The sequence below is a fragment of the Epinephelus lanceolatus genome, chromosome 23, assembly GCF_041903045.1.
Source record: "Epinephelus lanceolatus isolate andai-2023 chromosome 23, ASM4190304v1, whole genome shotgun sequence".
Classification (NCBI taxonomy): domain Eukaryota; kingdom Metazoa; phylum Chordata; class Actinopteri; order Perciformes; family Serranidae; genus Epinephelus; species Epinephelus lanceolatus.
The window spans coordinates 14133606-14160775 of NC_135756.1; the positions used below are offsets into that span (position 1 = coordinate 14133606).

At 42.3% G+C, this 27170-nt stretch overlaps 1 protein-coding gene across 4 annotated transcripts in view; it reads right to left on the minus strand.

Moving 5' to 3' along the window:
- Positions 1-1164: 1164 nt before the first annotated feature.
- Positions 1165-27170, minus strand: part of pcloa (piccolo presynaptic cytomatrix protein a) — a 90695-nt gene continuing 64689 nt past the window's right edge. For 2 of the 4 annotated variants that reach the window (XM_033615016.2, XM_033615012.2), the window contains 10 exons: positions 22624-22650; positions 21495-21588; positions 19306-19377; positions 18971-19217; positions 18140-18400; positions 13017-13158; positions 12844-12905; positions 10874-11008; positions 6050-6195; positions 1165-5518 (listed from right to left, as the gene is read on the minus strand). In XM_033615016.2, the coding sequence (XP_033470907.1) occupies positions 5375-5518; positions 6050-6195; positions 10874-11008; positions 12844-12905; positions 13017-13158; positions 18140-18400; positions 18971-19217; positions 19306-19377; positions 21495-21588; positions 22624-22650 (1330 nt within the window). In that variant the 3' untranslated portion in view covers positions 1165-5374. The remainder of the gene's footprint in view (positions 5519-6049; positions 6196-10873; positions 11009-12843; positions 12906-13016; positions 13159-18139; positions 18401-18970; positions 19218-19305; positions 19378-21494; positions 21589-22623; positions 22651-27170) is intronic. The other 2 variants (XM_078165148.1, XM_078165149.1) reach the window with 2 other exon arrangements.

Genomic DNA, 27170 nt, shown 5'->3' on the forward strand with positions numbered 1-27170 from the left:
TCTGCATTAGCATTGTCTCGCAGGTTCCCTTGAATCACGGCTGCACCTCGATTGTGGGTCTTGGTACTACTGCTATTACAGTATCATACTTCTACTATTATTGTACACGTAGGATTATTAGTGTCACATAGATATAATGTTATATACTAATATATGCTACCAAAATATTAATATTACTATTTTTATATTATAGCTATTGTTATTGCTGTCTGCCCTGCAGCTCTATCTGTCTCATTTTTTCATACGGATTACTGCAAATTTATTATGTTGCTGTGTTCTGTATGACATCTATTGCACGTCTGTCTGTCCTGGAAGAGGGATCCCTCCTCAGTTGCTCTTCCTGAGGTTTCTACCATTTTTTCCCGTTAAAGGTTTTTTTTGAGGGTCCAAGAACAGAGGGATATCGTATGTTGTAAAGCCATCTCAGGCAAATTTTACTGAATTATCAGTTAATCGTAGCTTTAAATGCTAATACTAACCAAGCTAGTAGATAGGGTCAGTGTTAGCTCCACCCACTTGTCCAAATATGGACACTTCTGGCCCCAAATATCCAAGATGGCGATGGCCAAAATGCCAAATTTCAGGTTTACAAACCAATGGGTGATGTCACAGTAGCTATGTACATTATTTTATACAGTCTAATATGTACAAATGTAATGTATCCTTGTAAAAACTTACAAGGCCAACAATTTCTTTTGGCAACTGGGCTGTTAAAACACTGTGAGCAGCAGCAAAAACAACCATGTATGATGTCATAGAAATCACATATTACCCATTTCATCAATGGAAACATTTGGTCTGCCTTTGCAAACAAATCATGGACTAACATATGGGTGTGCAAAGGCCCTGCACACACACCAGGTGCTAATTAAACCTCGTCTCACCTTGAAGTTGGAGACATACCACGGGAGAGAGGAGCTGTCGGTCAGACACACCTGCACACACCATCACAGCCTTAACTTATCAACCGGTAAGTGAAAACACCTGTGTGGATGAACCACAGCTGTGCAGGCTCCATGAGGCTTCTTGGTCAAAATGAAAGCAAATGGCGCCATCTTGTGGTTGAATTCTGGTACTGCACATCCCTGGTCACACATCATCTGCAAAAATAACCCCGTTTTCCCAAATAAAACTGTGTTAAGGTCAATAATGCAGCGCACAAGGTTTAATTTGTACTGATATTTAATATTTAGACATGGGGCAACAGCCATTTTTACAGCACAATTTGCATAATTTATCAATACCTCCTGTATACAATCACAAAACCATGACAGTATATTTTTTTTCAGTTTACTTACAAGTGAAAAACCAGACGGGTTTTACAAGCATAATCTTTGTACAGTCAGCATACATCATCAATAATTTTAATAGGTTTTTATTCATAATTTCCCCCTCTATAACATTTTGTACTATATCTTCCTCTACCTCATTCTTTTTTTTTTGTTTACTTTAATAATATCTGGACACAAAAATAGTATGAACCACCAACAAAACATGCAACATCCAGTGTGAGCACATTTAAATTCTCCTGCGACTGCTCCGAGTTGTTACGATAGACTTCTGTGTAGTTAGACTCTGGTAAACCTTTAGTGTTTGGTGCGAAGGGGGTTGGGGTAAATCTGGGTCCCTACAGACAGACATAAGGTCGTTTCTCAGTCTATCCGCTGTACATTGATCGAGAGAAAAACAACGTCCTTTAACTTCTATCATCACACACCTTTTTTTTTTTTATGTCTACTAAAAGACCTATTGCTCCCCAAATCCCAGTATAAAAAGCGATGTATTTACAAGGTTGGAAATAGAGAGATGGCATCTGTGTGTGTGTGTGTGTGTGTGTGTGTGTGTGTGTGTGTGTGTGTGTGTGTGTGCGTGTGTGTGAGAGAATGCATGTATTTCTGTGTGTTATTTTAAAGTTTTCGACAGACAACACTTAAAAGAAGAGATATGCATTAGAGCCAATGACATGCATGGACTTGATGTGAAGATGCTACACACAAGCACGTGGGTATAAAAAGAAGGAAAACCAAAAAACACACACCGACTTTAAATCTCAGGCAAATGTCCAGTGATTATAATGAAGTCTTTTTTGGTAATTTCTCATACACAACTGTTCAAACAAGGGGTGCAGAAAAAGAATAGGAATGTTATTTTTTCTTCTCTCGACTCATAACTATGTGAAATTTGGGATCTATGTGAGTGTGTTTGTGCACAAGGACGATGAGAAAGTTGGTTCTCTGAGTTTCAGGCTCTCTACACCTTGTAAACAAGCTACTACATTGTGTATAAAAACAAAAAAGTTCTCCACTTTTTTTATGTACACCTGATATGTACTGTAAACAAATATAATACAACGTGTGAAATAGTCTCACAGGCAATAAATAAAAAGTACAAAATAACACACAAAAGTCACATTAAAGCAGTCGTCGTTTCATGGAGGACATGAAAACACAGCAGTGCAAAGAAAAAAGTCGATATAAATGCTTCCTTTCGTCTCATGTTTCCGGCGAGTCAAGATGCAGTTACCACCTTTATATGGTAGATGTTGCATAGAAATCACTCAGATATTAAGTTTCACTGCTAAGTTGGACTGGAAATGTTGAATGGACCAGCTGTTCTGCTTCTTGACCCCCGTACAAGTGCACGTGATGACCTTTATCAAGACGTAACGGACAGATTCTTAAAGACGTTGATGATTTGGATTAGAAGAGGTAAATGACAACACATATGTCAAAACAAAACATAAGCATGCTACTATAATAGCATTGTCATGTCTTAGAATGGTAACAGTCAGTGGTGTAGTGGAGGATATATACGCCATAGGGTGTACCTGCCTCTTTTTCTGGCTGTTTACTGCAGTGGTTCCCAACCTTTTCCTTGGGTAAACTGACGACTCCTGACTAAGTGAAATCAGCAAGGCGTTCTCATCCCCATTGGTCGAATACTGCTGTTTTGTCAGTGGACCTGAAAGTCAAAGTAAGACATGCTAGCTAGCTCCCTGCATCAGTTTTGGACGTTCTTGGAAGGCTTGTCTTTTCAAAATACACTTCAGTTTTCACAGGAAATGTGCAGTTTCTGCTCCTTAGATGAATACAGCCTTTTTCAAAATAGACTTAAAGTGCAGGCGAAACGCTTCATTTTTACATTGATGTCTTTAAGGGTGCTTTCAGACCTAGAGTTGTCTTGCTTTGGTCTGAATCAGGGACTAATTTGGTCACCAAGTTGTACAATTACCTAGAGTGTGTTCGTGTTCTCACGGCAGCATTTACAAGTGGACCAGATCAAATGTCTTGCACGAGAAATCTGCTCTTGATAGGTCAGAATTTCCATGTGGGAAAAATCCAGGAAGTAAACAAAACACTGAAGAAGAGTACACTTGCAAGATAAATGTGACACTTTCTAATGTCACAATGGAGGGACAACTACGCAGGTTGATTTTAGCGCTGCTCATCGTGGACTATATTGCTGTCATTGTTCATTTTAGTCAAACCATACAGTTTGAAAACGAGGCGCGGCTCCAACTAGAAAACAATGTTTTGATGCATTGGATGTGCTGAATGTGCATATTAAGGCAGTACAGGAGGAGGTGCACATTAATAATCCTCCAGGACTGTAACATGCTCATGTTTAACCCAAACAATGTGTCATGTGACTGCAGTTGGTTCAGATCCAGGTCAGAACACGTTCTCACCACAAACGAAAAGCACCAGAGTTTGTTTGTAACCGGACAAAGGGCACCTGCCCGAATTAACTGCACTTAGGGGGCAAACAAACTTGAGTTTGATTGAACCAAACCAAACAGGGCAGGCATCTACTTTAAATTGTCTTACACCTTTTCAAATCAAGAAGGCCTTGTGACCTCCGTGAAGCTTTATTAACCTCTAGTGAGGGTTGAGAACCAGTGCGTTACAGCATACCCACCAGTATAAATCCCGCTTACATTGTACACCCAACTCATCATCTACCACTACACCACTGATAACAGTTTTCATGGATAGTTTCCGACACCTTTGTCTCTTGTTCGCTGCAAAATCTCCTGATATTGTCGTCCTTCTACTTCACCTCTCTACTCCCTCCCCTAGGAAAGAAAAAAAATCTCTCGCTGTCTCATTTTTAGCAGGATGATGACGTCAGTTTTACATTCTATGCAGAAAAAGTGCAAAATACCACAAAAGCGTGCTCCTATGAACAAAAGCAGGACTGATATGGGATTCGTCATGTGCCTGGATCTCACAAAAGAAAAACAAGAAATACTTAAATCTCATCTGGTTAACGTGTCACATTCTAAAGGGGCATCGTGGGTAAATAAAACCTCTATGTCACAATCATCAAGACTCGATTGTCCGTGATAAAGATATCTATATATCTATCTATATATGTTATAATTAATTTCCAGCTATGACACTTCACTATATACAAAGTGAACCTTGGAGGTGATTTTTTTTTCTGTGCTGAACATGTGGCACTGCATACCAAATAGATAAACTCATGCGCACAATATATAGTGTCCAATTTGATATATATCAATATCGATCCATTATCAAACAATGATAATCATTTGATAGTTTACACGTATGGAGAGAAAAGATGTCAACGAGGAGATGTTTTTAATAAATTCATGCTTGCTGAGGTTCCTTTTTTCCTCTGGAACTGGAATGCTAGGTAGTGTGTTAGAAAATATACTATGCTTTCTTCCCAGGATAGATTTTTAAATAATCGAGGAGGAGACAAATGATAGAACTCTACGCTAGTATAATAATACAAAAATAAATAGGAGGTCTCCGTAGCGGAGTCTTCAATATTTCATTCCCAAAATGCTTTGTAAATCAATAAAACTCTGCGCTCATAATAAAGCAATGAGGAAAATCTTTCATGGATAAAACATCTTAATAAATAAATTTGAATCCACAAGTGTGTCCATTCCCTGTAGAATTAAAATGTCTCTTCTGCGTGAATGAGTGTGCAAAGTTGTCTTGGATAATCGTGTGTGTGTGCATGTGTGTGTGTGTGTTGTGATTTGAAGTGTGTAATACCTGGTTGACTCCGTGTCTGACCTCTGAACTCAGCACCTGTGTTCTCCTCAGCCCCGGCTTCACTACTGTACACTGTACGTCCTGTAAACTTGTGTTCGTTTCCTGTAAACGCAAAACTACTTCCTCAAAACCTCCTGCACGACAGAAATCATCGTCACAGCTGCTCTTACGAACGAAAGCGTCCTCCAAAACTCTGAGCCCTGAAATAAAGATTGAAGAAAGAGATATTTTCGCCCCCTCCCGTACCCACACCACCCTCTCCCCCACCCGTCAAGAGTGGATCGATGACAGACACCTCTTTGTGCCCTCTCAGGCTTAGTTTGTTTTTTAGATTGAGTCTCCTTCTATGAGTGGATCTGGGCGGTGCTGGTGAGCAGCTTGTGCCAGCTCACCACTCGCTTGCGTAGGTCGACTTTGTCCAGCCACACGTAGGCCTCCCCGATCAGGGTCTTCTTCATGAACTTTCCACCGTTGGACACCAGGAAGAGCTTATGTGGAAAGAACAGAGAGCAGTATGTTATATGACTGAATCTTTAAAGTAATCTACCAGGTGTACAACAGATTGATATCCATAGTTTAACAGGGGGAGGTGTGCGTGAGGGGCTGAGGAGTCAAGAGGAAGAATCTGAATGAGGGAGGACACTTTTGCACAGGCAGTGAACAGTATTGGAGTACATCAAAATACTCTAGTTTAACAGCAATAAAAATATATTTTTATGGATTCACATAATCTGTTTTTTCATGCCTAAAGAGGAATAAAAACACTTGACTGAAATAGTCCTAATTCATGCATGGAAGGGTTAGATGTTTTCCCTGTTTCCAGGCTTTATGCTAAGCTAAGCTAACCATGTCAAGGTTCTAGCATCATATTTAGAAGACATACACAAGTGGTACCCAGCTTCTCATCTAACTCTTGGCAAGAAAACAACAAACAACAACATATTCAAATAAGAAGCATTACTTGATACGTTAGTGTCCGAATGATTACAGAATGAATTCAACGACCGGATTAGGATTACCTGTAGAGAGTGTCCTGCGGGGTTCATACAGAAGCGGAAGGTTTCATTAAAAGATGGCTCGCGGTCATGACGACACACTCTGGTCTTCTTCTTGATGATCCTTTTCTGGGTGGCGATGTTCACCACATAGAGCTTCACATATAGATCTGTGGACACACACACACACACACACACACACACAAATCAGTGTAAAGCTGACATCACACTGAATAAATGTGATTCTGGGTGAAGCCCAGAGGCAAGAAGAGCTGTCCCTGTTGTAGCTGTTAGTGTCCTTATTCAAAGTATTGTATTTCAACTCGAGTCATACAAGAGATGTAAATAGATTGTGATTGTTTCATGTTTCTTTCCCGATCCTGTATATTGTTTGTGTATGAATTTTACCAACTTTGTCAAATCTGTGTGGATGCTTTTGCTATTATATGTCACACCCAGACGCTAATGTTCACCACCTTTTCACAGATTAAGTATGAAATCAGTTAACCATGGAGGGAAACACGAGTGACCGAATTTGAAATTGGGCCTACGCATAAAAAAAAAAAAAAAAAAAGATTCTGAGAAAAATCTCAGGATTTCCATGATTTAAGTTGTAAATCTGCAAAAAAATAAAAACAAACAAATAAAAAAACATATTACTACTACTGCTATGACTACTACTACTACTACTAGTAATAATAATGATAATAATAGATACAGAGTCGCTGGGAGATGGGGGTAATATTCAAAGAAAACAAATGTCATTTTCTGTAAAAAACAAAAACAAAAAAACAAACAAAAAACACAACAACTATTTTCCTGATTTTTTTTTTCAGTAATTTGTGGCTTTCATCTCTGAATATTATAGTTATATATAAGTTTTATTTTTTCTTGCAAATTTGTAATTATTTGCTCATAAATTTACCACTTAAATCTCAGAGAGTGCTTACTTTTTTGTGTCTGTAAATTTACAACTTAAATCAAGGAAATCCTGAGATATTTCTAAGAATATAACCCCTTCAATTCAGTTCAGGTCAATTAAATTGAACATTTTTTTTTTTTATCCCAAAGGAAATTCTTGTGCCAGAGATTGCTTCAAACTACAGTTACACTAAGTACAGTTACCAGTGGGTTCCCCAGGTCAGGGTCACTAACTGGGCCCAGTTTTATTACAATAGAGTATTAAATATCTGGCAAAATATACAAATATACAAGATAGAAGTGTTTTCAAGGAGCAAAACCAAAAGCCAGTGCCTAATAGAGTAACAATAGGAGTATGATAAATACAAGAGTTACTAAAAATGAACTAAAATGGTGGAAAAAAACAGACTGCGCCTGATAATCATTGTTATAATGAATATGATGCAATTTGATGGCCACAGGTAGAAAAGATCTCCTGTGACATTGTGTGATCCTCCCTCACCCTGCTCAGTATTTCTTTCTTTTATCTACAATGGCTCTAATATGCCAGTCTGGGTCAGTCATACTTGTTGGGTGAGTGGAGTTGGGTGGAGTTTATTTTTCTCCTGCAGACAGCCACTAGAGGGCAGTAAGAAGGCTGTAACTCCAAAGATGTCGAGGCCACTTAACATGTAGAGAAGAAACGCTTCAGAAATAGTCACAGATGCATTCTGTGCTTTCTACATAAACCTTTGTGTGCACGTTCCATCTGGAAGCAAAAGCACATCAAACAAGTGGCCGGCAGCTTGGGTTTTAGGATGTAAATATGACTGGAGGAGGCGCGGTGGGTGGCAAGCTGCGGTCTGTCGAGGGAAGATAAGTCTGATTTTACTGTGTGCACCAGCGACAGGACTGTGCAGTGTTAATAGAGTCACATGTAATCTAAATACTGTTATACATACTGTGGATACCACTGGTTAGATTACACAGTAGTACTTGTTACTCAGGGTGCTGCTGATTTTCTAAACTATAAGATTAGAGTAACAGTAATAAGATTAAGTTTTCATCCTGGGTGCCAGAGGCCTCTTCCTCCTCTGCTGCAGCACAGGAGCTCTTAAGCACCTCCTCCATGCCAGGTGTGATGCACCTTGTTAAGTAATGCAGCACACCTGGGGAGATCTACAAGGGAGGGAAAGGGACAGCAGTACAGAACACATGAACACAGTCACAACAGACTTGACCGCTGCCTTAGATACAGTCAATCACTCGATTTCTTTATCTCATCTTAAAGAGTGTGTGGGTATTAAGGGTATGGCCCTTGAATGGTTCAAGGCTCATCTGTTAAAAAGGAGTTTCTCTGTCCAACTTGGTGAATTTTCTCCTGTGGGGTACCCCAGGGGTCCATTTTGGGCCCCTTACTGTTTTCCCTATATATACTGCCCCTGGGTTCCATTTTCAAAAAATATGCTATCTCCTTCCATTGTTTTGTGGACAATGTGCAGATTTATTTGCCGTTTAAAATCAATAATACAGACTCACTGCAAGCCCTGTTAAACTGTTTGAGAGATCTAAAAACTTGGCTGGATTTGAACTTTCAGTGCTTGAATGAAAATAAGACTGAAGTTATTGTGGTTGGTTGTTCTGATCAGGCAAACTCACTCCGAAGTCGTCGAAATCCTGCACTTGGGCAATAAAGGCATCCTTTAACGTCGGCATGATACTCGGCTGGTTGCCGTTATAGTTTAACGGTGCCTGGACGAAAGTTAAGGTGGCGGGCGGGAGTGGTGGTGGGTGGGTCCAACAGTAACACACCCAGGGTACCTTGCACGTTGTATTTAGATGTGGAGAGTCCATGACCAAACATGTCAATATGTGACGAGGTCAGATTGAGAATGTGTTGCTGTGGCAAGGACAGTGCCTTTACATGTATACATGGGGTGCCTGCTCTACCCCCTGAGCCACTGGGCGACCCTAATACTGTGAGATAATATTGGAAGGTTAGATATTCAGATATCTAGATATTCACTGCTGCTGATAGTCAGTGTTGCAGTTCTTGTCCAAGTGCACACACAGTGACACGTCAAACCTCTGCTACTGTACAGTATGTCCACAGTGTGCCCCTTTTTTATGTGTCACTTACGAGGTAGAGTGCAAGATTAGCGGTTCGATCCCCGGCTCCTCCAGTATCCTTGGGCGAGATACTGAACCCCAAATTGCTCCCAGTGGCTGTTACATCAGTGTGTGAGTGCGTGTGAATGGTTACTGAGTAGCAGGTGGCACCAGGTATGCTAGCCTTGGCCACCAGTGTGTGACTGGGTCAATGTGACATGTAGTGTAGAAGCACTAGAAAAGCGCTACACAAGTGCAGCCCATTACTCCTGTCTCTGTGGTGTTTTTAACCCTGCGCCGATACATTACTGCAGACTGGGTTAAGTGAATGTCTAATGCTGCTTTCCAAGGGACTGTTGGCTGGAAAACACTATCTCAACACCTGTGGTTCTGCACTGAGACAAACTGGCAAGGATTTTGTGGTTATGTCAGATGCCAGTTTTTCTAAACAGTGTGGGCTGTGTGGGCCTCCCAGCTGTCAAATATTAAAATTATGAAAATGATATGTATTGCATATTATTGTTTCTGAAGGCTGTGAAGGGATTGTGAAGAGTTCTGACAGAAGTGTGAACAAAAGTGGAAATAACTTTTTGAAAAGTCCTGCATGTTGAGCTGTAAAGTTTTTTTTTAATGAAGTTATTATAAATAAGGTTCAGGAACAATATCACACTGCTATCACTCATGATTAACTAAATTCCTTTTCTGTCAGTCCTGTCATCCTTCAGTCTTTTATTGAGAGCCTCCTGTGTTTTTCATTTATCTGCTGGTTTCACAGCCTCACACTGAAAGACAGAAACAGTCTAAATAGCACTGTTAAAATCTGCTCTGAGATCACAGGAGTGACACAACAGGACTTGTCCGTTTTTTACAATCAACAAATCCTCCTGAAAGCCAAAACTACTTGTATTTTATCTTCTTCTGGAACGTGTTCTTGCAGGCGAATTTTCCCTGTTGCCGTCAGGGAGTCGTTACACTTTACCTGCTTGTAAAACTATCCGGTATTGAAAATTTTTTGCACATATTGACGTTTAGTCATATACAGCATGCGAGGTATCCTGGGTGCGTTGGTTGTTGACCATCTGGGACGCCTTGTGAAGTTTTCTCCTTTCAAGATACATTTCCGTTTTCACAGGAAATTTGCCGTTTACATACAGTCTCTTTCAAAATAAAAGCACTACGTCAGTACAACAACACACTAAAAATTGACTTTTTTTCCCTCCAACAACAAACACACATGGTTAGGTTTTGGAAAAAAGAACAGGTTTTGGCTTTAGAATCTTACGGGATGCAAACTCTGCTCTCTTGGGTGAAAGTCTGCAGTTGTTGGACCCATCTACCACCACTCCTGCCCGCCCTACTGCCTTAACTTTTGTCCCTATTCCACTTCGTTTCCCCCTGATGCTGCCGGACACCGTTAAACTATAACAGCTACTGGCCACGTATCATGCCGACATTCAAGGACGCCTTTTCTCGTTGGTTTCTGACGCGGCAAGTCTCTGCCCAAGCATGGTGGCCCAGCTGCACTGGAGGGGAGATGGCGAAGCCTGAAACTCAACGACACCCTCCAGCCACACCACAACTCAGTCCAAACCCCTTTTTATCCCTCTCCTCGACCCCCACCCACATCATCCAATCATACGTGACCCCAACCAACCTTGTCCACCAGTAAACAACCCCCTTCTCATCCCTCCCCTAGACCCTGATCATCCCATCGAACACTCTCCTCACCCCATCTTTCCCTTATCCTGTAGACACCCTACATAAAACTACTTGCATAATATACACGTCATGGACACATGGAAAGGTGTGCGTGCTGTGTGTGCACTTATATTAAATTACCAGGCAGGTGGTCTGGAGTCTTGAACTTGTAGGTGATGTTGCGACATTGAAGAATCTCAAGGACCAGTTGCTCACCCTCCGTCTTCACCTCCTTCTTCAGAGCGATCTTGATCTCCCCCATCACCTGGGACTTACCTGAACACACACACACACAAATTCAATCAGCACAGTTAGATACACACCACACATGAGTTTGAGTATCTCAGCTGCACATATTCAATGCCATCAATGTGCGTCTCTCACTGCCTCTTGTGTTTGTGAATGCCCTCCGCTGGAGACAAAGTGTACTGCAGTGATGAGTAATATCAAACATGGCCTGCGAGCAATCACATTTATTTGTTTAACAAGGATGGTGAGAAGTTATGAGGAGCTCTGCCTGGCTTTTGGTTGCCGTGGAAACTGAATGGAAATTACAGTTTTGAAAGCTGGGTCAACAAGACCCTGGCAAACGGTGAGGGTAGCCTCTGTGTGTGTGTGTGTGTGTGTGTGTGTGTGTGTGTGTGTGTGTGTATGATACCAGAGGACAGACACATTGACAAAAAGAGTCAGAGTCAGAGGGAAGAGAGAGCAAATGATAAAGAGATTAAAAGCCATGTGGATAAGAATAACTGCATTAATGTGATCATCAGTGTGTGTGTGTGTGTGTGTGTGTGTTTTAAGCTACCGTCTCACACTTTGTCGGAAATGTGAAAGTGAGATAACAAACCTCCTTCTAGCTTTTAAAGGTCATCTTTGCACATTTGCATTAGTCAGAACTACTTGACTCAAACTTCACAGGCAGGAGAGAGAAGTTAGGAAGGAAAATTGATAAAAAAATAATCTGTAAATTAGTTAGTTAATAAATCTACATATGATGTGAATGATGCATATGAACATTTTAATACCAGCGATGGAAAGAGTCAAGTAAACATACAAAGAGACTAGATTTTCAAGCTAAAAAAACATGACACAGGTAAAATAGTAATCTGTGAACAGCATTACTAATCTTGAAACCTATTTTTTTTAAATTTGAATCCATGCCATAATAATCTGGGCTGCTCTAACCTGCTCTGACCCTTCACTATGTACTGCCCCTGGACGCAGAGCGGCCAATCATAACGTAACATCGGGCCGGCTCAGACCAGGGTCCAACAACAACACAGCTGTGCTCCACTGACTCTAATGCAGTCATTCCTTCATTTTCAGGCTGGTTTTGTGGATTTGGAGCTAAATGTTGTGCCTGGGGCACGTCATGTATTAATGATACTCGTTACCTGGAGAGGTTGGAGAAAGATATACGCTTCTTCCCTGTTCCGAAGCCAAAACCGACCCTGCTGTACAGGAACCAGTGAAGAGAAGCAGGGAAAGTTTGCTGATATTCAACCAGCTCTGTGTCATCACAGTGTGTGCAGATGAATGTTGTTTGGCTTACCCCGGAGATCCTTGCCCGTCCTGTGGCAGAGGTCCTAGTGCTGGCAGCGGCACGGTGGCAAAGCCAAACACGGTCCATCTGCACACACTGCGATGCCACACAGCTGGTTCAATATCAGCAAAGTTTCCCTTTATATTCATTGTCTTGTGTGGCGATCAGCAGTGATGTGGTGGTTCACTTTTACACTGTGATCTGTAGCCTATAGTTCGGCTTTAGCTTCTAACTATCTTTGTCTTTTTAACCTGTTGTTGCTGCTGAGTCAGTTTGACGTCCTGGATATATCCTTCAAACACAGACTGTAGACCCCTCTGTCTGCTTCTCTCTGGAATCACTCTTTCATTTCTATATGTGTATTTCTGAAGTGGCAATCTGAATCTGTTACAAGAGCCTGTTCTCTGGCCAACATGCTGTTGGAGGGCCTGCTCTCTCTACAAGCCCCCCATCCCATGGGCCCCAGTGCAACTGCACTGCCTGCACTGCAAACAATGTATGTGTGAGTGTGTGTGTGTGTGTGTGTGTATGAATGTATCAACACCCATGCATGTATAGTATGTCTAACCTTCAGCGTCACCAAGTCCCATTGATGATTTCATCGCGTCTGTGCCGTTGGGAATCTTTCCACTAAAGAGAGGGAAAACAAAATCCTGGAAATTTACAGAACTATACAAGAGTTTATATCACACTCTATGTCTTCTGTTTTTTAAGATAAAGGAATTAAGAAAGCTGACTCACAATCGGGGCACCTGGAAGATGGCACTGTCCACCTCGTTCGTCTCTCCTTCTTCGTCCAGCAGGCTGTAGGCGCTGCCGCTCAGGCCGCTGTCCAACGAGGCTGCTGTGACCGGGGCATCGCTGGATCTGTAGCTCGACCGAGCTGTGCAGAGATACGACCACACCCATCACGACAAAGAGACAGGAAGAAAAATTGCACCTCTGCCGGATTCAAGATTGTAAAAACTAGGGCCAAGAAGCATGAGTTAATATCTGCAGCGACTAACATCCATCATAATCAACTTCATCCTTCATTTATGTTGCAGTCAGAAGAGGAGCTTTATCGGAGCACAGAAGACTGGATTGTAATGAATAGCACACAAACACTGCGGACTAGTGAGAAGCACATTAACAAACAGAGTACTTAGAGTCTTTCTCTCAGACAGAGACAGGACGGTAATATCTGACATGTAAAGCTAGAACATGAAACAGACAAATAAATCCAGAGAACATCACATATATATGTTTATGCAAAAGTAGACCAAACAAGAGGCACATAGACCCTGCTGACATTGTTAGTCATCTGTATGAACTATTGATAATCTCAATCTCAGCATTAGTTTAATTTAAAATTACATGAATATAGTTCCTGTTTAAAGTCTGTTTATGAGTGTAGCTTTTCTTTTAATAAATATATTTAAAAACCTGTTTATATGCAACATATTTTAAAAGTATTCCTTTAAAAAAAGTCTTTAAATGTCAACATTTAATTGTCAAACAGCTGATCAGGCAGTGTGATAGAGTATGAATGATGTGAGATGCGTGGATGTGGTGCAGAACAGGATCCATGCCGACACGTTTTTCTCTCAGGCCACTCAACACGTCATCACTGGCTGACTACTAAAGCTCACTAATACCATTTCAATGAAGCACTGGGCGAGTCGTGACCACGGGCGGATTATGAGACAACGTCTCCCTGGGCACTGTTATGCAAAAGGCCCCACCACCTCTCCTACACAGAATCAAGACACATAGACTCTGTGGTGGTTTTGCTTCTTTTATTGTTGTTTGTGTCTCTTTGTAGTTGTTTTGCTCCTTTTTTAGGTTATTTTATTCTATTTATAGTTAGTTTGTTTTTCATTGTAGTCGCTTTGCATATCTCTGCGGTTGCTTTGCCTGTTTTTTTTGTAGTTCGTTTGTGTCTCTGTGTCACCAATTTATGTCTCTCCGTAGTTGTTTTGCCTATTTCTTAGTTATTTTGTGTCTCTTTGTAGTTGTTTTGTGTCCCTCTGTAGTCATTTTCCGTCTCTCTGTAGTCATTTTCCGTCTCTCTGTAGTTGTTTTGTGTCTCTCTGTAGTTACTTTGTGTCTCTCTGTAGTTATTTTGCGTCTCTATATAGTGATTTTGTGTCTCTCTCTGTAGCTGTTTGTGTTTCTCTGTAGTTGTTTTGTGTCTCTATGTAGTCATTTTGTGTCTCTCTCTGTAGCTGTTTGTGTCTCTCTGTAGTTGTTTTGTGTCTCGATGTAGTCATTTTGTGTCTCTTTGTAGTTGTTTTGTGTCTCTATGTAGTCATTTTGTGTCTCTCTCTGTAGCTGTTTGTGTCTCTCTGTAGCTGTTTGTGTCTCTCTGTAGTTGTTTTGTGTCTCTATGTTGTCATTTTGTGTCTCTCTCTGTAGCTGTTTGTGTCTCTCTGTAGTTGTTTTGTGTCTCTCTGTAGTTACTTTGTGTCTCTCTGTAGTTATTTTGCGTCTCTATGTAGTCATTTTGTGTCTCTCTCTGTAGCTGTTTGTGTCTCTCTGTAGTTGTTTTGTGTCTCTCTGTAGTTATTTTGCATCTCTATGTAGTCATTTTGTGTCTCTCTCTGTAGCTGTTTGTCTTTGTAGTTGTTTTGTGTATCTTTGTAGTTATTTTGTGTCTCTTTGTAGTTGTTATGTGTATCTTTGTATTTATTTTGTGTCTCTATGTAGTCATTTTGTGTCTCTTTATAGTCATTTTGTGTCTCTATGTAGTTGTTTTGTGTCTCTATGTAGTTGTTTTGTGTCTCTTTATAGTCATTTTGTGTCTCTATGTAGTTGTTTTGTGTCTCTATGTAGTCATTTTGTATCTCTGTAGTTATTCTGTGTCTATGTAGTTGTTTTGTGTCTCTGTAGTTTTTTTGTGTCTCTATGTAGTCATTTTGTATCTCTGTAGTTATTCTGTCTCTATGTAGTTGTTTTGTGTCTCTATGTAGTCATTTTGTATCTCTGTAGTTATTCTGTGTCTATGTAGTTGTTTTGTGTCTCTGTAGTTTTTTTGTGTCTCTCTGTAGTTGTTTTGTGTCTCTGTAGTTGTTTTGTGTCTCTCTGTAGTTGTTTTGTGTCTCTTTGTAGTTGTTTTGCCTATTTCTTAGTTATTTTGTGTCTCTGTGTCCCCAATTTGTGTCTTTTTGTAGTTGTTTAGTGTCTCTCTGTGCTTGGTATGCCCAGTCCTGTAATTCTTTTGTCTCTTTGTAATCAGTTTGTTTCACTTTGTAGTTGTTTTGTGTCTCTTTGTAGTTGTTTTGCCCATTTTTTTGTTCTTTTGTGTCTCTGTGTCATCAATTTGTCTCTTCGTAGTCGTTTTGTGTCTCTCTGTAGTTGTTTTGTGTCTCTTTGTAGTTGTTTTGTGTCTCTCTGTAGTTATTTTGTGTCTCTATGTAGTTGTTTTGTGTCTCTCTGTAGTTGTTTTGTGTCTCTTTGTAGTTGTTTTGCCTATTTCTTAGTTATTTTGTGTCTCTGTGTCCCCAATTTGTGTCTTTTTGTAGTTGTTTAGTGTCTCTCTGTGCTTGGTATGCCCAGTCCTGTAATTCTTTTATGTCTCTTTGTAATCAGTTTGTTTCACTTTGTAGTTGTTTTGTGTCTCTTTGTAGTTGTTTTGCCCATTTTTTTGTTCTTTTGTGTCTCTGTGTCATCAATTTGTCTCTTCGTAGTTGTTTTGTGTCTCTCTGTAGTTATTTTGTGTCTCTATGTAGTCATTTTGTGTCTCTTTGTAGTTGTTATGTGTCTCTCTGTAGTCATTTTGTGTCTCTATGTAGTCATTTTGTATCTCTTTGTAGTTGTTTTGTGTCTCTCTGTAGTTATTTTGTGTCTCTATATAGTTGTTTTGTGTCTCTGTAGTTGTTTTGTATCTCTTTGTAGTTGTTTTGCCTATTTCTTAGTTATTTTGTGTCTCTGTGTCCCAAATTTGTGTCTTGTTGTAGTTGTGTAGTGTCTCTCTGTGCTTGGTATGCCCATTCCTGTAATTCTTTTATGTCTCTTTGTAATCAGTTTGTTTCACTTTGTTGTCTCGTTGTAGTTGTTTTGTGTCTGTAGTTGTTTTGTGTCTCTTCCTGGTCACTACCTGTTAATTTAAGTTACATTTTGCCAATGAAAGGCCGAAGGCCGGGGTAGGCCCATTCAGTAATCCATCCATGGTCATGACGCAGCAGATGTGGCAGCAGCACTGTGTTAACTCTCAGTGACTCACACGACAGTTTGAGACATTTATTTCCTGGTATTAGCGAGCTGTGTTGGGGGCCGTTAAGAAAAGCGTGTCTCGCTGCATGAATCTCTGGTGATGTGGTGCAACTTTCTCTCTGTCTTCCTGGCTCTTTTTTTTTTTTTTTAGCTTGTAAGACTCCCCTCTCTCTTTCTGCAGGTGTGCGTTAGTAGCATCGCATCCTCTCTTTCTTTCACTCTCTCTCTCTCTCTCTCCGTGCTCCATCTGTGCGTCAGTCACACGACAGAGAGGAGACTCTTGGGCAAACTCTCACCTCCAATGCTCTGCGGCCTCTCTTCTGACACAGCCTTCCTGAGGGTCAGGTGTCGGCCGTCTGCTCTGCTCCCTTTGGCCGACACAACCGATGGCAGGGCCGGCAGCCAATCAGACTGGGCTCTCTGTATGGTGAGCACGCCCACTACGCTGTGTCTCTGGTGCCTCAGCGAGAGGCGGCCTCTTTGGCCTGGTTTGTTTGCGCAGGGTCAGGTGTCAGAGGGGTCAACGCCAGGAAACAAAGGTCATGGGGGTCGAAGTTTTTTTAAGATGGAAGGAGGGAGGAGCGAGATGGAGATTCAGAGAGCGGTTTATCTTCACCATGGCAACCAGCTTGACTGTCAATCACATGCAGCCACAGTGTGCAGTGCACATTCGCCCCCCTCCTGCATGTCACTAAGAGGCGGGCTGTGCAGCATTGACTGAGGTGCATCGTGAGTCCGATAGTTGTTCAAACAAAAAAGGGGGGTGTTAGCGGACTGCATGCACAGCCATCTCAGTGGAGGAGCTTCAGAAAAGCTGGTCGTTGTTTGTTAACAAAAAAAGGAAATAAAACAGAAGTCCAAAAAATAAAATGAAAAGAAAACTACCAAAAGAGGTTAATGATATTTCGGGGAGGTGGGGGTGGGATTGCAACTTTCTTCTGTTTCACTGTTTGGATCAATCAGTCCAAAATGTGTAACTGCTACCTGGTGGCAGAAACCTCTCGAGTAGGCAGAAACTTCTTTCCGGCGAACTCGGCTTCATTAACTGAACTTGTAGCAACAAAATTTGCTAGTCTTGTCATTTGAGAGAGCTGGAGCTGACAGTTACTGACAGATTTTGCTGATTTGTTCCATCAGAATATGTCGTGTAACTCTGCTGTCACTGTTCCAGATATGACCTTTTTTTCCCATACTGTCATCATATGTAAGGCTACTATATTTAAAACAGAAAGGAAATACTTCAACGTAGGTAAAAGCGATTATTTCTGTTTAACCTTATATTAAAGTAATATTAGAGAATACATTTTTGCCTGTTTAGTTGGTTTTAAAGTGGTTAAACTGGCCTTCATAAGCAACCATTACGCCTCTTTGGGTTCTTTAAAAAAGGAAAACTTAAGAAGGTCAAAGACAGTGTGCTACAGTACAGGTGAGGGCTCTACACACTTGTGAGTACATACAGAAGAGAAGCGGTGAGAGGTCGACACACTGTGAATACAACGGGGGGGGAGGGGGGGGGGGGGAGGGGGGGTACCAGAGGGTGTAAAAGGGTGAAGGGAAACCAAGAATAGAAGAAAGGAAACTAAAGGAACAGAAAAAAAAAATAACAGAAGGTAGAACAGATGAGTGCGAGGAGGCCATGCTGCGTGGGCTTTATTTGCGTCTTGGTTTACTTGGTTGGAGGCGTTGCGGCGGCGGCTGCTGCTGTGACTGCTGTGGGGCATCGCCCGTCGCTACGGCAGCGCCTCCGCTGCTTCCCGCGCTGCCGTCCTGATGGTGTTGCCGCGCGGCACTTTTGCTGGAGCGTGAAGCGCCGTGCGAGCGAGAGTGTTGGCTGTGTCCGTGGCTGTGGCTTTGGCTCTGGCCCTCGGACGGGGAAGGCTTCGATGTGCCAGGGCTACTGTGAGATTTCTCGATAGTGGGCACCTGCGTGTCTAAAACAACCAGATTCACCAAATTACCAAAAAAAGCTGCTTTAACTTTACTTAACTTGTGTAACCATCAGTGGCTAATTCAGCCATGGTAACTGCCTTATATACGTCTATGATCTCAAAGCATCCTCATTAAATTTGAAGGTTATTTTTGCTACATTAGGGGTGCATTCAAAGCCTTCCACGGCCCTGTTACCCTCTGTGTTAGAAGAAAGATAGAGGGAAGCTAAGGCTAGGCCTCTGAGCTGGGTGACATCATGGCAACCAAGAAAACAGACCATGAGAAAGCAAAAAGCATGAAGCTGAAGCTACGATGGGGGCGCAAAAATGGGCATAGGAAGGTGCTGGTAGAAGGAAAAGACTGTGAGAGAGAAACAGGCGCACAGACACCGAGATAGTGGGGAGAAACAGACGAGAGAAGCAGTGACAGAGTAAGTGAGAGTGCGAGGAGGAGAGAAAAACAAGAAGACAAGGAGAGAAGAGGGAAACAGCAGAAGCAGCAGAGTACAGACGGTTTGTTAGGGGATGATGGTGAGAAAGTCGAGCAGGTGAGGGAAGTTCATCGTGTCCTACCCTTGGCCGGATCTGGAAAGATCCCGTGGCTTCGGCTCTTGATGACAGATGATTTTGGGGAATCCTGATTGTCATGTGCGGAGCCGGCGGTTTTAGGGGAGGAATGCTGTGACGAGGGTTTGGAGGAACCGTGTCGGCTCTGTCCTGAGTGGGAGCGCCGGTGGTGGTCCCCCTCGCTCTGCTCCTTCAGGGGGAGCCACCGCGGGACATTGTCCAGCTGGGTTGTGTTGGACAGGTCAATAAGAACCTGGGAACAAACACAATTCTTTAATAGGCATATGCATAAAACATGTATCTGTACACCAGTGAGCTGAACATATTGTCAGTGCTTTTACCTCCCCTAAGAAATCATTCGAGGAGCCCTTGTCGTAGTCCCACACGCTCACTTCCAGGGTCTTCTTCCTCAGCTGACACACACACACACACACACACACACACACACAAACACAGTCAAAGAGTTCGTCTTTATAATGACTAACTATCTTGGCTGGGCGCATAATGAAAAAACAAAAATAAACCTTAAAGACGGAAACATATGATCGGGGCTTAAAGTGGGAGCAGACATCCAGCAGCTTAAAACAACAGAAGTCCACAGATTTGCTCCGACTGATATGGGTCCAATGCATCTAAAATGGGATCTAAAATGATATAATTAAATCCCAATGGCATATCCATCTGCTCCGCTAAAACCAATGGCCACAATGCTAGAAGGCATGCCAGCAGAGACGAGGCAATATCATCGCTTTAACATGGACACTGTGAGCTCTCTTGCCTGACATACCCTGACTATTGGGGAGTTATAGAAAGTACACTGCACAATATTCACATTCCTTTGTCAGGTTATTAATACACAGTCATTTAAAGTTCCTCTCCTGGCATCCCTTCGTGACTTAAAATGGCTTAGATGTAACTCATTAAAACTCATTAAATTGTCGTGTAAATATCTTGCCTTTTATTTTACTTCCTGTTTGCTTTACCGTCAGCCAGCCAGCTAGCCATTTTAATTTGTGAAACAGTGACCACTACCCACCCTCGGGTCTCCACTGGTTAGCTAATGTTAGCCTTGGCCTCTCCACACTTTGCACCACCCTGGTTAGATGAGAGCTAAGTTAGCTAGTGGCGCAGCTCATGGGAACTGCCCATTGGTCCGACAGCCCATTGGTTCAACATCCCATTGTTCCAACCATATTAAACCCATTGTTCCGAAGTCCGTTCCGAAATCATCATGATGCCCTGTGGTTAAGGTCTGGTTAGGTTTAGGCACAAAAACCACTTGGTTAGGGTCAGGAAAAGATCATGGTGTGGGTTAAAATGAAAAAGAAAGTGACAAACACATAAGCCGTGAGCCTGCTCCGCCTCAAGTCTTTCCCAGCTGACCCAGAGCCGGTCGCGGCGCACCATACGCCTGCCGTGAGCCGTTCAGCACCGCAGACAGTCGGACTAATGGGATGTCGAACCAATGGGCTGTCGGACCAATGACATGGACCCCAGCTCATTCGCGATTACCACTGCTAACACTATCCAAGTGGTGGGATGATGCTGGTGCAGCAACATGGTGGCCACCCTCAAGTCTCCCCCTGGTAGCCCTGGTAAGTCAGTGGCATTATTTTGAGATGCGAAAACCCTTTAGCACTGTTAACTATTTCAGCACCACAAGGATACTGACGCTGCTAACAGTGCTAACAGTGCTAGTTAGCAATGCTAAAGGGGGATTGCAGATCAAAATTGAGCTACTTACTCACCGGGCGACCTAGGGGAAGGCTGGAGGGTGGGCACAATGTTTCCCCGGCAACATTTTTGGGCCAGGATGGCATTGGTAGTAGCAGTTATAACCAAATGAGCAATACTGCTAATTAGCACCCGCCTGACCCAGGGAAGCGCAACTGCAGCCAAGGCTAGCTATCCAGTGGAGAGCTAGCCAGCTGTCTGTCCCCCACCAGCCCCGGATGGTGCACCATGTAGTACATATGAGTAGCGGAATTAACCCATAGACCAACATGTGTAACTGGTCAAAAACACTTCCAGTGGTTAACCGATTAGCTTGACTATGGTATCAAACAGCTAATAACGTGTTGCTAATGTACAATAAACCTCGTTCCTGATCACCAGCTCTGACAAGTTGAAGAAAAAGTAGAACTTATTTGGCAACATACAGATACATAGCGTGGCTTCTCCTCTGATAACTATTGTTTCGCAGTAACTTGATGCTAATATGGAAAGCTCCACCCTGCAAATTGACAGGATTGGCTCCTTAGGTGTGTGATGTCACAAACCCTGGCTTTCAGAGTCTGTGTTGTTAAGACTGTCATGGATACACTGCAGTTCCAAGGCAGAAATGCTCAGCCATGGCGTTGACAGCTTATTTCGCTCATGATATATCTAATGGCATACACAAAACCCCATATGCACAAGTCTGGTTAAGAACTTGATTTTCACTAGAGGGGGTCTTTAAGATAATACAACCCAGGTCTGTGACATTGGACGTGTGTCTGTGCCTGCAAGAAATTTGTGTATGACCACATACTTGCTCCAGGTGGATGTTTTTATAGATGACAGTCTGGTTCCACTCCGGGTTGAGACTCTTTCCTGCGTGTTTGGACCTCCTCTTGTTCTCAGCACTGGGGGAACACATCACAACAAGACACACTTGGTAACAGACACGCGAAAGCCCTGGAGGAAAGCGGACCACCACAATGCAGTGAGCACAATATATTGGGCACAATGTAAGACAGTAGAAGGGAGAGAATGAATGTGATGCACATTGTTCGAACGGCAACAATGTATGGGCCTACGTGCATGGACGGCAGGGTACGATGTCAGGGCGGGCTGCAAAAAAGTCCACTTTGATGTCCATCAAGTCATTTAGTCTCAGAAAAATTTGACGTCCTAAAACAGGTGAAAGTGTTGCCCTAATTCTTGTTTTGTTAAGCACCAATACAAAACCCTTGAAGATGTAAATTTGCAGTCTGACTTCACCTGTTTTAGGAGAAAGTATTTTACATCACAGCAGACTGACTGGAACATAATGACTTGTTAAGGTGGATGTTTTTTGCAGTGTGTGGGGTTAGAGTTAAGATCGTAGGATATGGGTAAGTCTGTCAGAGTTAGTTTGGTAAAGACAAGGACAATCTACTGTATATTGGAAAATAATGGGATGGATAAGGACTGCATAGCAAAATAATGGGAGTGTGTACTGAATGTGACGGGGCATCGAAGGTACGGTATGATGTCAGGGCACGATGTAGGACATTACTGAGGGGTTTTAAATCACAAAACAGGGACAAACTAAAGGGTGTCAGATTCAATGTTGGGATATCAAATTACAATGGGAACAAAAACAGACCATCTACCAGGAAAACACAACAGTCAGCCGGGAAAATGTTAATCATCAGCACAGGGGAATATACGTTTATTAATGTTATATTAAGGAGATGAGAAGATATTTAGGTATTCTACTAGGCCTAAAGGTGGGTGGAACATCATGAGAATATGGGGACCGGGGGAAAATGCACAGTTTAAGGGAGTTAGTGGAACTAAACAAACTGATTTGTATCAACAAGCTTCCGAAAACAAATTTAGGACGTTTTGTTACCTCCACCAAACTGTCCACCAAATTTCAACCAAAACAGAACCAAAGTGGTCAAGTCACATACCTGGCATTCTGGACAACCATGACCTGACTGAGGGGGTCCAGCATGCATTAAATATAGAGAACAACATACAGAAACAATCGTCAGAGGGAGGGAGGGGGGTCAAAGAGTGTCTGTGGACTGTGAGTGTGTGTGTGTGGGAAGGGGAGATTATTGTAGGTTTAGGTTCAGAGTGTGATTCATTGAGTGCGTGTTCAGGACAAGGGCAAGAGCGGGGGACTGTAGTGTGCTGCAGCGGTGGATTGAATCTGTGCTTGAGTGTCTCATGAGTTGTGTTGAGAGGGCTTTCAGGTGATGTAACGCATCCATTGGCAACCGTGGTGGAGATCTGCTGCTCGTGGAACAGCTGTGGACAGCTGGTTGCATTTATAAATCTTCCCTGGTGCTACGACTGGGGCTGCATCCTTCTGTGTGCAAACACAAAATCCCATCTAATTTGTGTTTACATAGTTTGTTAGCTGTAAAATCATCATTTCTTTACATAGCACGACTGTGTAGAGCTGAAAGACTGTTTTTCAAAATGTGAAAATCACAGCAATTAACACTATCTTGGCTGATACCACATGTTACAGTGCGACAGATTCCTGCAGAACAAGCCAAATTTGGACACTAATGTACGATAATTTATCAAACTTTGCACTTTCAGCAGGAGTTATGCTTCTGTAGAAATTTGCGTAAAGGCTTAAAGCGAAGGTAGTTACGCTCCGACAGAAAGTGTGACCATCGCCATAGGAGTGTGCATGCATTCAGTGAAGATCAATCTACATTACCTTACTTCAATTTCACCTAAGTAAATGAAAAACAGCAACATGTGGATTGTTTCATTCATCGTTTTAGTACCGTTGTTTTATCTCCGAGGCTTTGTAAAGTAACTTAGCTCATCTATAATAATGGATGCTTTTTATTCTTCTGTCCAGTGTAGTTTTTTAATCCACAAAACTCGTTCGGGGTATCGGAGGATAACAGCTAGCCGGGAATAACAGCAACACTTGAAGTGCACGGAACCCACATTTTGAAAATGTATTAAAACTCTGCTAATATATTTCAGAAACGTCAGAACGGCTCATCCGTCGTAATCCAAGTGCCCTGAAGCCTTGAAAAGACATGACTTGAAAAGACGTAATTTACTCCACTTTTGTAGCATCATGATGGCTGATGGCTAGTGGTGGTGCTAGTTCTCGAGTCTCGCGCGAGTTGCCATGTAAACACAGTACGCCCGCAGGCTAACTGACCACGGTGAGAAATTATGCTATAAAAGTGGAGTAAATTACGTCTTTTCAAGTCAGTTTTGCATGCCGCGGCTTCAGGGCACTTGGATTACGATGGGCGAGCTGATCTGACGTTTTTGAAATGCAGTAGCAGAGTTTTATTACATTTTCAAAATGTGGGTTCTGTGCACTTCAAGTGTATGGAAAAATCTGGCTAGCTGTTATCTCCGATACCCCGAACGAGTTTTGTGGATTAAAAAACTACACTGGACTTCTTGTCGGCATGAGGGTGAGCAAGTACTGCCTACATTTTCATTCTAAAGTGGCCATTTCCTTTAACTAACTTTGTCTACCGAAAAAACCAAGGCAATCATATATTTTCCTCATAAAGCAAATGTGTTTAATGTTATAATTTACCATGCGGTTGATTACTTGGCTATCTTATGTTACTGTTTGGGAGCCAGACCCAGACATGCTGTCAATCAGCCTACTGAAAGGAATTTCCCAACTGACATCTGTGTGTGGAGCCAATGTGGGTACAAAATGGGCTGAAAAATGCATCCTATATAGGACTGTTCACAGTGGTGTAGTGGTAATTGATGAGGTGGGTGTACTACTAGGTAGATGTTACTAATGAGGAAGTGGGCATACTCTCCTATATATTACAATGGCTTTTTAGCTGATAGGTGGGTATACTGTAACTGGATAGAAAATGAAGTGGGTATACCCTGTATACCTGGGTATACCCTCCACTAAACCACTGACTGTTCACAGGTTCCATATTGACCCCATGTTAATTACCCACATGAGTGGGTTTACCCAAGTGAGCCCCAGATAAGGTACCCATTTTGGGCCCATCACAGTTGTTACCCAGGTTAGCCCTAGCATATCTGGTGTGGAGCTCACTTGGGTGAACCGACCCATGTGGGCAATTGACCTATGGCTAAGCTCCGCCCTCAAATGCGATGCGCCAGTCACAGTGTGTATAGCCATTCCCATACACTCGGACATTCTCTGCCTGGATGTCCACTGAATTAGAAAGTCAGTTTCGTTCGGTTTTATGAGCTTTTTCTGAGATTTGAAGTTTAAAAATGTTCAAACGGTGTGCATGGGGTACATGCAACTCCGACACAAGGTATCCTGAGAGGCTGGGTGACGAGGTGTATTTTTTACCCTTTAAACCACATCTCAACCGAGAAAAGTGTCTCCTTTGGATAAAGTTGTGCTGTAATATTACACCACAACATCAACTCAACGTGAATAAGATTAACAATGATGTCTACATCTGTTCTAAGGTAAGTCAACATTGTGTTTGAGACAACATATTGTCACTTTGCTGGAAAGAAATATAAAGTTATCTTTAACATCTCTAGCTAACGTTAGCTAAAGTTAGCCTAATATTAGCTCCTGCGTTGTTCATCATGTCACCTTGTTTGCTGGGAGTTCATTTTGTTCTAGTTTTTGTACTTTGGTGATCGTACATCATTGTTAGCTGTTGTCCAAAGGGCTATAGTTAAGCTAGCGTTAACTTCTGGAGCTTAGCTTCATTAACTTATCTGTAATTGCAGAGATAACAAAGGTTGGCAATCGTTATGCTGAATGATTCAATGTAAATACTGTAGCACCAAACTAACAGAGAGACACTCTTGGTAAAGATGGTAAAAAGGCCGTTATCCTTTTCTCATATTCTGAGCCAAAAACCTTAACTTCAGTGGCACTGTGATGCACCAAAATTTGATCGTTATGTCTCCAAAAATCATCAGTTGCCTCCTGCGAAATGCCGTGTACTGTGACACCTGCCATAGCGCCGGTCACTGAATGTTGATAGTTTGTCCGAGTGAGTGGAGGGGGCGTGGCTTAGCCATAGGTCAATTTGCACGGGATCAATATAGAACCCATGGACAATGCCATATGGGACCCAGTTTTCAGCCCATTTTGTACCCACTTGGGCCCGGGTCCATGTCATTGGTTCGACAGCCCATTGGTTCGACATCCCATTAGTCCGACTGTCCGCGGTGCTGAACGGCTCACGGTGGGCGTATGGTGCGCCGTGACTGGCTTGAGGCGGAGCAGGCTCACAGCTTATGTGTTTGCCACTTTCTTTTTCATTTTAACCCACACCATGATCTTTTCCTGACCCTAACCAAGTGGTTTTTGTGCCTAAACCTAACCAGACCTTAACCACAGGGCATCATGATGATTTCGGAACGGACTTAGGAACAATGAGTTTAATATGGTCGGAACAATGGGATGTCGAACCAATGGGCAGTTCCCCTTGGGCCCCACATACAAATGTTGGTTGGGTTGTTCATTCAATGTGTGGTTGATTCTGTAAATTCAATGTCTCTAATCAGTTTAAGACATTACTCACCTCAATTATGTCTATTTTACTCGAAATGTACATTTAACTGAATGCAGAATTATGAACAAAATTTTCTTCTTGTGATCCACATTTCCATCACAAATGATAATCTACCTTTGGATATTCAGGTAAATTACATGCATTGCATTTTGACTTCAGATCATGTTCAATAACCTGAGAAATGTCTTCTTTCCTATAGGGTGATACAGATTCTTTCATGTTTGTCTCACAGATAAAGACATTTGTTTACACTGTCTCCAAGATGTATTGATTTCCTGATTCCTCCTATGTTTTCTTCTATGTTGTTGTTTGCTAAACCTGATAATCCGTACAGGTATGACAGAAACACACACGCAAACGTGTCCCCTGCTGAGACCCACGTCACTTAGGTGCAGCCTGGAGAAGCATAACTCCGCTTTATGCATGCTGACATGTATTACTTTTGCTAAATCACGACATTTCCCCTTTTGTCCCAGTTCCTATGTATTAAAATCTTATTTATAACCACCCGTTTCACTGCAGCAGCTCCATGTGGTTGCCAGGAGATCTGTGATGCAACTGAAAAGCCTCTGTATGGATTGCAGTCGGTGCTCTGACAGCTGTGAGCATGTCCATGTATACACACATGTAGCATATACACGGGTATTTGCACGCATGTGCTTGTAAGTGTGCATGTCTCCGTAACCACTTCCACTATGGCGGCTGCGGGGCTTGTGGGTGCCGCTCTCCCAGAACCTTTAGCATAACCCTTTGCCTGTCTAAAAACCCCACAGTGGTGTTTGCATCTGCACATGTCAGACTGAAGGCCTGTGAGAGTGGCGGCTGCAAAGCCCACAGACGTATATTACTGCTTTTATCTGAAACAATCCCAGGAAAAAAATAAAAACACTCTCTCAAGGGACCTCAAACAGAAGAAGAGGTGGGAGTCAATTACATTACAGTGCTATCACAGTGGGAAAGGGAGCTCTGGACTTATGAGA